The sequence below is a fragment of the Stigmatopora nigra genome, chromosome 7, assembly GCF_051989575.1.
Source record: "Stigmatopora nigra isolate UIUO_SnigA chromosome 7, RoL_Snig_1.1, whole genome shotgun sequence".
NCBI lineage: Eukaryota > Metazoa > Chordata > Actinopteri > Syngnathiformes > Syngnathidae > Stigmatopora > Stigmatopora nigra.
In genome coordinates, this window is record NC_135514.1 from 6,012,241 (window position 1) to 6,024,856 (window position 12,616).

General features: G+C 39.2%; 1 protein-coding gene across 2 annotated transcripts in view; it reads left to right on the forward strand.

Annotated features, from left to right (window-relative positions):
- Positions 1–5,252, forward strand: part of cep192 (centrosomal protein 192) — a 32,713-nt gene extending 27,461 nt beyond the window's left edge. For both annotated transcript variants that reach the window (XM_077720951.1, XM_077720952.1), the window contains exons 44-51: positions 553–781; positions 885–961; positions 1,110–1,205; positions 1,714–1,833; positions 3,029–3,141; positions 3,411–3,537; positions 3,734–3,792; positions 4,770–5,252. In XM_077720951.1, the coding sequence (XP_077577077.1) occupies positions 553–781; positions 885–961; positions 1,110–1,205; positions 1,714–1,833; positions 3,029–3,141; positions 3,411–3,537; positions 3,734–3,792; positions 4,770–4,902 (954 nt within the window). In that variant the 3' untranslated portion in view covers positions 4,903–5,252. The remainder of the gene's footprint in view (positions 1–552; positions 782–884; positions 962–1,109; positions 1,206–1,713; positions 1,834–3,028; positions 3,142–3,410; positions 3,538–3,733; positions 3,793–4,769) is intronic.
- The last annotated feature ends 7,364 nt before the right edge of the window (positions 5,253–12,616 follow it).

Consider the following 12,616-nt stretch of genomic DNA (forward strand, 5'->3'; position numbering starts at 1 on the left):
AAAAAATGATGGGGAATCGAGGGTGTCTTCAATGCTTCTATCACTCCATGACGCCATGATGCAAGACAATGCAGCCGATACGGTCATTTATTTCAAAATTGAGAAAAGAAACAGATGAAATGCTAAACTAAATTTATTTTCATGTCTATAAATGAAATTCAAAAAGAAAAAAAAACACCTTCCCCATTAGGTAAAAAAACTCAGTCGCTTGCCACCGCTCGCTCATAGCGTTGCTATCCCACCGCAGTTATGTGCTAATCATGTGCTTTTGATCCATACAGTATCTCAGAAATACCACGTGTGATGATTTTTCGCAAGATTTTCCCTTCAAAGTAACATATGTGTACTCTCTATTAAAAGCTTGAATATGGAGGTGGAAATTGTGAATCTGGGGGCGTCTTATACGCGGGGAATGGTAAAATGCAGTAATTTTAAGGGTGGGGGTTATGCGGAAGCGGCTTATACGTGGGTAAATACGGTGTATGTGTATATTGATAGATATACAGATTCATATTTATATATACATTTATTTGCACGTTTTGTTTTTTCCAGCTGATCAAGGTCCAAATCCGTCAAGATTTGGCACTGGATGTCTCTGCTACCCCAGCAAATGCGACTCTTTCAGCTCTCTCCCCTCAGGCTTCCACTCCTGTGTTGCCCATGGTTAGAATAACCTCAAAGTCCATATTGCCCATGATATCGCCAGAGTTACCTCCATCTCTGGTTGAGATAATCAACAAAAACATAATTTTCCCCAACACACCTTCAGGAGAAACATCAGGTCAGTATACCAATGTTCTAAGAATCAGCTCAGCATTGTGTCTGATTTTGTTTGAGCTCTCCTGCGACCGCAAGCAGCTATTTTTTTTCTTCTTGCTCTCCAGAGGCACAGCTTGAAGTGGAGAATGGACAACTGGACGTGAGGTGGTACATATCATCATTTGCTCCCCCCTATGTTAAGGTGATATATATTTATTTTTTTATATGTTACTACAATTTTCAAGTGACTTCAAGCACTAGACTGAGGCTCACTCTCTTGTATTATAGTTTTTTTCTTGAGCTTTTGCTTGAAAACAGTAATTAACTATGATCAATACTTTCTTTTTTAGGGAGTCGATAACAGTCGTGATGTATACCGGGCCACCTACACAGCTTTTAGGTGTTCGAAAATCTCAGGCACTTTGGGAGCCAATGAGAAAATTCAGGTAATAACAATGACAGTTGGAACCCAATTTCATAAGGGGTTTGAATTACCTGTGGACCTTTCATTTACCGTATTACTTGCACAATTTTTCCCCAAATTAGGTTGGCAGGGCTTGCGACTTACAGTCGTACCTCTACTTACTAATTAATTGGTTCAAGACCCTTTCTCGTAAATTGAATATTTTGTAAGTAAAAAGGTACTTTATATGTAAATTCTGTGATTCTTTCCATAGTTCTTACAAAACTACCAACTAAACCCTTTAATAATAATCAGTGTCCCACTTTTGTATGAAATATTGTTTGTTTTCAGACAATCGACTATTGAAACAAGTACTGTTAGTAAATTTTAACAGGCAATAAAGACCAAGTTATTGTTTTATTGTTACTATATGAAAAACTTTCTTGTGTTCTTAAAAGGTTCAACTTTGACTTGGCTAACTAATATGCTGTTAGTCTTAACATGGAATAGAATCTGATAGCTCTCAATGTGATATTCTATTTGTCTTGCAGGTGCCGGTTACTTTCCTGCCAAGGGACAGAGGAGAATATGCTCAGTTTTGGGATATGGAGTGTCACCCTGTCTCTGCACCCTCGCAGAAGTCTAGAATCCGCTTTCAACTATGTGGCACGGTGATTACTCATAAATCTGTGATGCAGAAAATATTTTTAAGCTTCATAAATACATTGGAGAAACAGATGTACAATAGTTTAAAAAAGATGTAAAATACTACAGTAATCCCTCAAATATCGCGCATGATGTAGACCAGACATGGCCGTGAGAATCGAAAAACAGCGAAGTAGGATCGCCTATATTATTACTACATAACATTCTATGTTTTCGCACCTATACACAAGAACAAGTGCATAAGTACAATTGTCAAGATGTGTATTTATTAAATATTACAATTATAGGTATATTAAATATTACAATTATAGGTATAAGTATTAATTTGTAAATATAATCTATAAATTTAAAAAATCGAAATACTTTAAGTATTGGACTCAGTGAAAGTAGTTAATCTCCATTTGATTGAAATAATAATTTTTAAAATGGTCATTGTAAGCTTTAGTCCAAGTCGTCTTCATCAGATTTCGAGAGGTACATAGACATGCAATGCCTTTAACATATAACGGAACGTCAATGTCTAGGAGGCATTTTCAACGGTGACTCAAAATCCACAAAGCTAATGTGCGTGATTCAAAATATAATATGAAGAAACCGGAAAATGACGAGATGTCCTTCTCGGTCATTCTTCTATGGTTAAATATCGCTTCATCAGTGCTGAGTGCAACCCAATTCAGCACCGAAGAAGCGGAGCCCTGACTTCCATTTTTTTTTTTATCCCATGTCTTCCGATCATGAGTTTTAGCGTGGATTTTGACATTTTTATGAACTTTTTTTTTAAAAAAATACTTAAAATAAAAAGTAACATTGGTATGGCTATAATTATATAATTGTCTTATGGGGATTAACCCATTTTTAATCATCAGACAAAACAAATGGAATGTCACATCTTTTTCTAGTTTAAAATATCCACTAAGAGTGGAAATTAAGAATGTTAATGAGGACTATTCTACTCCAGTAAGCCTAGATGCCCCACTTACTGTTAAAGTAGTTTGAAAGATGTTCAAATTCATTTTAAGTAGGAAAGTGGAATGGAACATTCTACTAACAGAGGACTGCGATGCCAAATCTTTCTTTCATACAATCCTTCCCTTTTCTACCACTACTATTTAAGGGAAATTTAGTACGTCCCTCTTTTTCCATACTCTTTAGAAGTGCAGTTTTGAAAGGAACTGATCCCAACCGCGTTTCTGTCTGTAGGGGATCAACTCTGCATTAGGAGAAGTTCCCCAGGATAAAGCCCACTCTTTGGTGAAAACAGAGGCCACAGTTAAGACAAGGAAGAAAGCTGTAGCTGCCACAGGAAAAAACGAGTAAGAGCTATTTAGTGTATGCTAAAGTGAATGATTAAAACATGCTTGTCTACATAAAATCTATATTCATGCATTTATTCATTTTCCGGACTGCTTATTGTCAGAAGGGTTGAGAAAGGGTGCTGGAGCCTATCCCAGCTACGGCCATCAGTCGAGGGATACCCTGATTTGGTGGCCAGCCATTTGCAGTTTTTTTGTATCCGTCAGAAAATTTTCATGTACATATTTGTATCACTCTGGTCATTAAATGGTGTCTACTTAATTCTTAGCCACAACGAAGGAATCTGGAGGGGCATTTACACAGCTCAAGATCTTTATAAGTTCCATAATACACGTGTTGGGCAGCTCAGCACACTGAAGGTCAACATCTGCAATAACTCACCCAACACACATGAGGTGAGAACCGCTCTAACAAAACGAATGACAGTATAGATTTGAGACTGTTGTGACAATGTTGTTTCATGTTTAAAGAAAAATGACAATAACATGACTTGTTGTGCCTGTTAATTTAATTCATTCATGGACTTAACACTTAGATATTGTTTTGCATGGTTTTGACATTTGATGTGTGGAATCTCGTATTGAATTGCAGTTGAGATTTGTAAGCCCCAAAGACCCCTTCCACATCAAGCATTCCAAATATTCCCTGAGGTGAGTCCAATATTCTTAATTTCAGTTTGTTAGATTTTTTTCTGAAAGTCCCTTTCAAATGACAATTATTTTAAAAAAAATTTGCTTTGTTTTACTTTCTCCGTTATAATCACTTAGAGTAGGGTCCTTTTGACTTCAGTGGTGTTGAAATAAATACAATAGATGATGGTCAGATGCTATTTTTAATCACTTTCACCATCTCTGCCCAAAATGTTCTGGGAAAGGATAGGCACATCTCAACAAATGATGCTGGCTTGTCCAAATGTGCTATAGCATACCTCAAGTGACTCTTTTTATAAAATTGAATTTCAAATTTGAAGTTCCACTTCTGTTCTGTTGATATCCGTACAGTGTTCCCTCGCTTATAGCGGTTAATGGGGACCGGGACCAATGTTTTAACATAAATAACACCCAAACATTGCTAAAAGAGGTAAAATTTGCCCTCCTTTTCTTTTGAAGTTGACTTTAACTTTTCCTTACTTTTTCCTAAAAGGCATACTCCTGCTACTGTATACCTGTACGGAATTGTATACAGTGTTCCCTCGCTTATCGCGGTTAATGGGGACCGGGACCACCCGCGATAAGTGCATTTCCGCGAAGTAGGGATTCCCCTTCCAAAATGCTTAATTTGAATTTAATTCCATTTTTGTTTATTTATTTATTTATTTATTTTTACCCCCTGTATACAGTACACCATATAGAATACAGGTAGAGAGAGTGAAATTCATGTTATAACAAAAAAACTGTAAAATATGTTGTTTCAATGTAATATTTGGTTGTTTTGGTTGTCACCTATGGTTGCAAACATACTTATAACTAACTGGAACATTCTACATTAGTTAACATTTTAACTCTGTTGCCCATTTGTCCAAAATACCTACCTGATTTTAATTTGCAAAAAGTTCATTTAAATTCTCTTGAACCTGTAGCAAATGTTTTTCAATGCATATTTTTCAATTTTATTTTCTACTCATTAGATCCCAGCACTACCTTAAACTACCTGTCCAGTTCAAGCCAATCTCTTCAGGCAAACACGCTGGCTTGCTCCTCATCCAGTCCGAAACAAGTGGAACTCTGGTGGTGCAGCTGACTGCTGAGGCTGTGCCTTAAATATTTGTGAGAATAACCTTTTCATACAGAAAGGGAAGATTTCTAAAGATTATACACACATCCTGATTATAAATATTCACTCAAGAAAATTCTTGCACAAATTTTGCCCAAATTTTCGGTGAGGGGAGCTGAATATTAACTCTTAGTTAATTATCTTGATCCAACCTGATTGTCCAGCTGCGAACACCTGAATCTATAAACGTGCCTTATGTGGAAGAAACTTTTTTTTAAAGTTCATGTGCCACATTTGCCAGTCGGGCTATTGTTGTATCTCTTTCTGAACAAATGAAGGTTTATTTTACTTCAATCAGATTTGCCACAATTGGGGGAGGGGGGGCGGCACCCCTTCCCTTCCCCCCTCCTCAGCAAGCACAATTTATACCCCAAATCTTAGGCTGTTTGCAGTTTTTTTAACTACTTTAATTCCTTATAATACAAACATCCCAATGCATTTTGCCTGTGTACGCTATATTGCCTGCCTAGTAGTAGTTAATACATTTTTCTACAAGGTCTGCATATATTATTTTAACCACAATGATGGTTCAAGATTGGTTCACAGTGACATTTGTTTGGATAATTATTGTTTCTAAGAAGTTGAAGTTTTCCTTTGTTATTGACTAGGCAGCTGATTTGGCCTCCTTTTTATGGTTGCCATGGCTGTGTTCATTTCTAGTCTAATGAATCTATGGAGCAAGTGTTGTGTGGTTTCATAGCTTAAAACATAGGTGCTGTATGCGAAATATTAGGCCCTTCGCTTCAACTTTTTAGATGTCATACAACTTTGCACAATTTACTTGCTTTTATATTGAATTTAATACGAAGGCTGTGCTGCTAACAAACGTATCTAGTAAAAACTATTCAGCATCCATGGGTATTTTATATATAAATAAAAGTTTTTCTTTAATCATCACTATTTCCTTTTGATGTTTTATTGAATGATACCCTAGCCATGGCCAGCAGAAGACGCTGGGTGTCACTTTCTGCATCACAAATATGTGTAAAATAGCAACTGCAACATTAACAATTCCGCTAATGACTACTGTTGACTTGCCATTGGCAATACCGAAAAGGTTATTCACCTTAGACTTGATCTGCTGCCATATCCATTGAGTAATTCTACAAACTCCTTGCTTTGTGGTCCTGTCAAACAAAGCAGCTGAATGTTCACGAAGGTGTTAAACGGTAGTTTCCTGACTCAACCTTTAAAAGCCATTGTGAACTGAAGCCGGGCCACTGGCCAAGCTCGTCAACCTGAAGTACAGTACAGATGGGACTAATGAAGCAGACTAAAGTGTATCTCTCATTAATCATCAGTAGTGTTATCTTCTTCCATCTGTGTGTGAAAACGTGTCTGTCCTTAAATGATCTATGAGTACATTAGCAGAAGATTGTGAGGACACGGTAATGCCCTCAAAGTCATTAATTGCAGCTATTTAGTGAAAACTTCTTCAGATGAGTCATTTGCTGGTACCTCGTCACATAACTAGTTAAATGTATAATACCAAAAATGGCAAAATTGTGTAAGTGTAATTGTCATTATAGTTATAGAAGGAAAGGAGCAGGAATTAATCTCATCTCATTTTATGAACAGCTTTATCCTCACTAGGGTCTCTTTTTACTCTATATAATAACTCTGGTTAAGATGTTCAGTGTATGATTTTATTTCCATTATTCTAATGGAGTTATCTGAATCACATTAAGCCAAACTTTTAGGGATTGGTTTGTTCAGGTTTTTTTTTTTTTTTTTCCCACGGCGAAGCCACAAATGCAACTTGCCAACCTCTCCGTTCAGTGCTGTTTTTTGGCATGTCAGCTCAGTGTGGCTGGTCCATACAGTGTAATTTAAAGCCTTTATTAAATCTTCATATATGCCCTTGATTTATTGTACGGTGTACGAATAACTAAAACTAACTACTTCAAGTTTGTAAAACTACTTCACTGGGGTACCACGTCATCCATTTGTCTCAGAAAAGGCTGTGATGTGTATCGGTGATGTGATAAGCTCTGTTGAAAGCTGGAAAGCATAACACAGATCAGTAGAGACTTTCCAAAGCACAAACAGGGTGTGTTTGTTTATCATCTATGTCTGCTTTTTACAACAACATTATTTGTCCTTTTCTCCTTAAGCCACTTCTGCTTTTCATTTTCAAATCCACATGGTTTATTCCATGTCTGATTTCAAGTCTGGTAATAACTATCTATCCTACTTCTTTTTTTTTGTGGCTAATTTTTGTTCCCCATTTGATTGCTTTTACACATATCCTCTTTATAGAATTATAGTTTGAAATAATTTGGCCGTACAGTAATACCTCGACATGCGAGTGCCTCTACACATGAGGAATTTGATACAAGAAAATCAACATACAAGCTCAGTCCCAGAACGCATTAAGCTCGTATCTCAAGATACCACTGTACAACCTCTATCACCTACATTTAATGTTTTTTCTTATTTCTTTCTTGTCTCTTAATTTAAACTCATAGCTCTTCTAGCAATAAAAACTGAAGGAGGGTTACTCCCTCACCAAAACCGCTCCTTTTTTTTGTTTGTTTTTCATCCCTCACCGCCAAAACACTCAATTTCTTCTCTGGTATTTCCTTTAGTTCCCGTATCCCAAACACCAGTGCTTAGTACTTTTGAAATGTAAATAAAGTTTTGTTTTTTTACTCAGCCTTAGCCTCTTCCACTGGCCCTGTTTATCAAGCTGACTTCAAAGTGACACATGGTGCTCCATCTCTCCCCTTTTCTATGAAATCAGGTCACGGGCGGTGCTTGGCTTTCAGAGAAAGTTTTTCCTTTCATGTAAGAACCTTGTGGGTGAGGGGAACTAAAGGGGCCATGCCAGGCTGCCACCCACCTCACATTCAATTGGAAACACACTATGGCTCGTCGTCTGCGCTGTATGAAAAGGGGCTGTTGAGTGGGTGGTTATGGACCATGGTTCTTTGGAAGGCTGCTTTTAGTTTTGTGTATGTTTTTCTTTCACCTGTTGTTTCACAGAGATTTTCCTTTTCTTTTATTGTCTTCTCCAGCTGAAAAGGTATCAGTTTGAGCATTTAGGACTGCGGCAACAGAGAAAATGACACAAGAGGACAAGGACAGTCAGAAAACAACCAAGGAAATTTGCACTGATTAGAAAAGGACAAGGCTTCATGTTGATTAGACTGTAAAAGTGGCCAAGAAGGCGGAGAGACGTACATGGGATAATAGTCTCTCGGAAATAGGATGAGATTCTCGTCTGCAGACAGACAGATTAGAAGGTGTGCCAAAAATTCAAGCAACTGGCCTTGACTTTGCTCTATGCTTTTAATTACCCCCCCCCCCCTCACAGCAAACACCAGACCTTTTCTTATACTTACTGAGCAGCACTGTCAGAAGGGAGATAAGAGTGTTCCCTCAAATCACCACAATCAATGAAAAACCCAAAAGGAGACACAGAAAGTGAGATAGTAGGGAGAGAAGTTGAAGGACGCCTTTGGACTGCAATGGCTGTCTGCCAGGTTACTTTGATGTGCCGCACCGTTCTCTTTCAACTACTTTTAGAGGAGTTGGAAAACTTTTAACAGCAGCACTTTCATTCTTGGCACTAGATCTGTGTGCCAATGTCCGACAAGTTCTTCACCTTCTTTTTATCCCTTCCTCACTCATTGGCTGACAAAACCAACCCAATGACATTGAGGTCCCTAAAACCTTCATCCTATTCATTGTAAATTCATTCATTTATTATTTTTTTTGTCCCCCTCACTGCTTTTATTCTTCCCTTGAGAAACTTAGATCATTTTACTTTCATCTTTTGCTGGTTCAATGTGGAAGGGACTCCATTTCGTTTCATTAAGTAAAATTATGAGCTGGCTACTTGAAATTTTTAGCTGTCTAGATTCAATGTAAATATGCCCGCAGCCAACATTATGGGGAAGCTGTACAATTGTAGTAATTTTCTACTATTGCCCGAGAGAGAGAAAAAGACATAAGGGGAGAGAGCTGAAAGAATACAAGGAGAGATATAAACGAATAAGCGAGCAATACATGGTCGCAGGGGATTAAAAAAGTGAGAAATCAGTAGACTGGGAAAAGAGCAAAAGAAAATCATGTAAGGAATAAAAAAGAAAAGAAGAGAGTGAGAGGGGAAGAAAACGCCTCAGTCATGATGGAGTTTGGCATCTTGTAGCCCCTGGCTGTTGCTGTGGAAGTGGGAGACAGATGGATCATGAATGCTGTCTAGACACTCACTTTTCCTCCCCTTGCCCTCTTATCTTCCTTTCTTTTCTACTCATGGTGCAGCTCCTCTCACCTTTTCTTCTCCACTTGTCCTCTGCTCCGTTTGATAAATCTGTCTGAATTGTAAGACAATATTAAGATAAAATGACAACGTGACTTGGCGATTGCTTGTTCATATTATATTGTATCAGTTTTTGCAAGTATAGAAACATCGTTGTCATAAGAAACTTTTCCCGAGTTTGGTCGTTGTTATGGGGACTTGACATGGATTAACCGGACTTCGCCCAAAGTTTGGTCATTGACATGGAGACTTGTAACTGATTAATCAGACTTTGCCCAGAGTTTGGTTGTTGTCATAGAAACCATACTATGCCCTGTTCTCCTATATAAACACTGACCCACTGTTCATTCGGAAAGAATTGCGAGGGTAATAGACTGTGAGCGGTTCACAGCTGTTTGAGCATTCTCCCGCATTCTGCAGTCTGGTAACATACCTATTTCCTATTAAATTGATCTCACTCTTTCTTAACCTGCTCCTGAAGTTGTATTTTCAGATCTACCAGTCTCCCAATGTGAGGCCGACGCATTAACCACTCATCCGCCCAGCTGCCAAAAAATATTTATAATTTCCAAAGTGGAATTGAATAAAGATTCACGTGCAATGGATCGTTACCACCAGCGAAGACCATCTCAATTTTTTCCCTTTCAACATAGTTTACGCTCTGGTTAGATCAAGGTTGAAAGTGTCTCCAGTTACCAGTGTTAGAAAACAACATCTGTTGCAATGTTGCTGTTCGGATTGCCCCTCCTGTGTCGTTAGTATACATAACAGGCGCACTTCAGTGAACAGGTTGAGGGTGGAGGTCAAGGGTGAATGGAACTGATGCTTTCATGCTCTTGATTCCGTTCCTCTCGGCTGTAATACCCGCCTGTCAATTTGTTTGAGCTGCGGATTTACATAATGAATTTATATTATCCACTGTTCTCTGCAGTCTGTCTGTCTCTCTGTCTCTCTCTCTCTCTCTCTCTGTCTCTCTCTCTCTCTCTCTCTCTCTCTCTCTCTCTCTCTCTCTCTCTCTCTCTCTCTCTCTTTCTCTCTCTCTCTTTCTCTCTCTCTCTCTCTCTCTCTCTCTCTCTCTCTCTCTCTCTCTCTCTCTCTCTCTCTCTCTCTCTCTCTCTCTCCCTCTCTCTCTGTTGGGGTTGTGCAACTAGTTTGGATCAAGTGTTTATGGATATATATTCGATTATTGATTATTTGATGAGCACGTAGCTTGGCCAACACGGGAAATTACTCTCATACCAGTTAAATTGGATTGAGGAAGCCACAACGAATCACTATTGGGATTATTTCTCCCTGTGTTTCAAGAATAAATACACGGTACAACACACACACACACACACACACTGAAATACCTATGTGCACGTGGCCTCCCTGCAATCCCCTACAGTAGATAAATGTGTGTATTAATAGTAGGTGTTCCAAATGAAAAAGGAGGACCACCCAGGACTAGTGGTATCACCCAGCTGACCTCCACGGCTGATGGATGAAAGCTATTCACATCAAGCCTTTAACACCTTCAGTTACCTCTTTCCACCCCCATACACGCAAACGCGCACACATACAGATTCACTCAATAGTCAATACAAGCACTGCACAATCCTCTAAGACAAATGGACAGACTTCAAACATGCACTCACACACAACCTCCAAAAAACAGAGTGGGAGGGAGGCAAAGAGTGAAGAACAACACAGGCTGTGGTCTCCTCCAAAGATAGAACTAACACTATCTCACCATTTTCTCCTTTTCGTTTGAGTTTCTTTCCAAGCAAATGCACAATTGTCGTTAGGAAATGAATACCCGGTACAGTATTAGGGTGAGGACTTCATTTACCCCAGAAAGCCTCTTTCAGGCCCTCTGTGTCTCTCTGTGTGCATGTTCTTCTGCATGTGCGAGTTGGGGTGGAGGTGGGGAGTTTGGAGGGGTGAGCAGCGGGTTGCAATGCTGTCAAATATCCCCCACGCTTTTAATGGCCCAGCTGCATCATTAGGTAGCACACACACAAACTGGGCCCAAATAGAATGAAGAAAGAGGTGGAGCATATAGACAAGTCTATCACACGAAGTATGAGGAGAGGAGGGGGCCATTTGCCATTAACTAGCATCCATTCGGTAGTTGAAAGACAAAAGTAGCAGGGGAGGGAGAGGGCAGGTTAGGGTGACACAAAAACACAGTCGGAAGAGTTACAACAAACCCTAGTGATTAACATTTAGCAACAATGCCAGGCTTGTCACATTCTAACAGGAGATACATAGGCAGGTGTCAAGATGACATGCTCAGTAAATATTACACACATGTCAACAAGAATGGATGTGCACATACCCGTGCTCTCCAGTTTAAGTTACAAGAGGGGTCAGAGCCGCTTCTACCTACTGAGGAGACTACAGTCCTTTGGAATATTCAGGTCACTGCTAAGGACATTTTACGACACTGTGGTGGCATCTACACGGTGACCCAAAAAGATGCGTACCAATGGAAACGTTTTCAAAACTGATGGGTACGCATCTTTTTGGGTCACCCTGTACAAGGATTTATGCTGTGGTCTGTTGGGAATGCGGGGGCACCGAGAAGGGACAGGAAGAGGCTGATAAGATGGACAGGAGGGGCAGTTCTGTTCTGTACTGTCCTCTAGACTCTGTTGAGGAAGTGGGAGAGAGGAGGATGCTGACCAGGAGGATGTCCATCATGGACAGCATCTCCCACCCCCTGCCTCCCGAAGCTCTTTCAAGAATAGACTGCTGCACCCTCATTGCATTAAGGAGCGCTTCCGCAGATCCTTCCTCTCATCAACTGTCAGGCTTGTTAACAAAACAAATGTCTGAATTTCCTTATTTATTTATTTATTATGTTTCACCCTGCATTTTCTTATCGCTTGAAACACTGAGAAATAATCACACAGTGATTCGTTGTTGTCTTCAACCAGCTTTTAATGTAATGACTAAAAATCTCCCATGCCTCAACCTTTGTGCACCGAGACATTAATAATCGAATACTGATACATACTTTAACATGTTACTCTTGCTATTTGGATGAAGGCATCACTAATCGAACACTGATAAACATCCAATCCAAAACTAGTCGTAATCCCCAACATGCAATCATTAATAACTTACACACTTGAGCATGTCACACTCCCCCACAAAAACAAATGTCGTCTCGACATCAGTATATTTGAGCAGAAATATGGACATATTCACATCTCGTAGCAGTGGGAACCTTTTCCTGCGATTACTCTTTTGAGCAGACAGACCGGTACATCTGGTTTCGGTTTGCCATCCAAACAAAGTGTTTTTTTTAACGGTGTTGAAGCTTATTTTTGAACGACAATGCCGAAATGCTTTTGCTCGTTTTAGTGTGGCATATGAAGGTAAAAAGAATGAAAGACACATAACAAGTAGTTGCTTGAATACGCTGCTTTGTTGTTCTTTGAATAATGTTA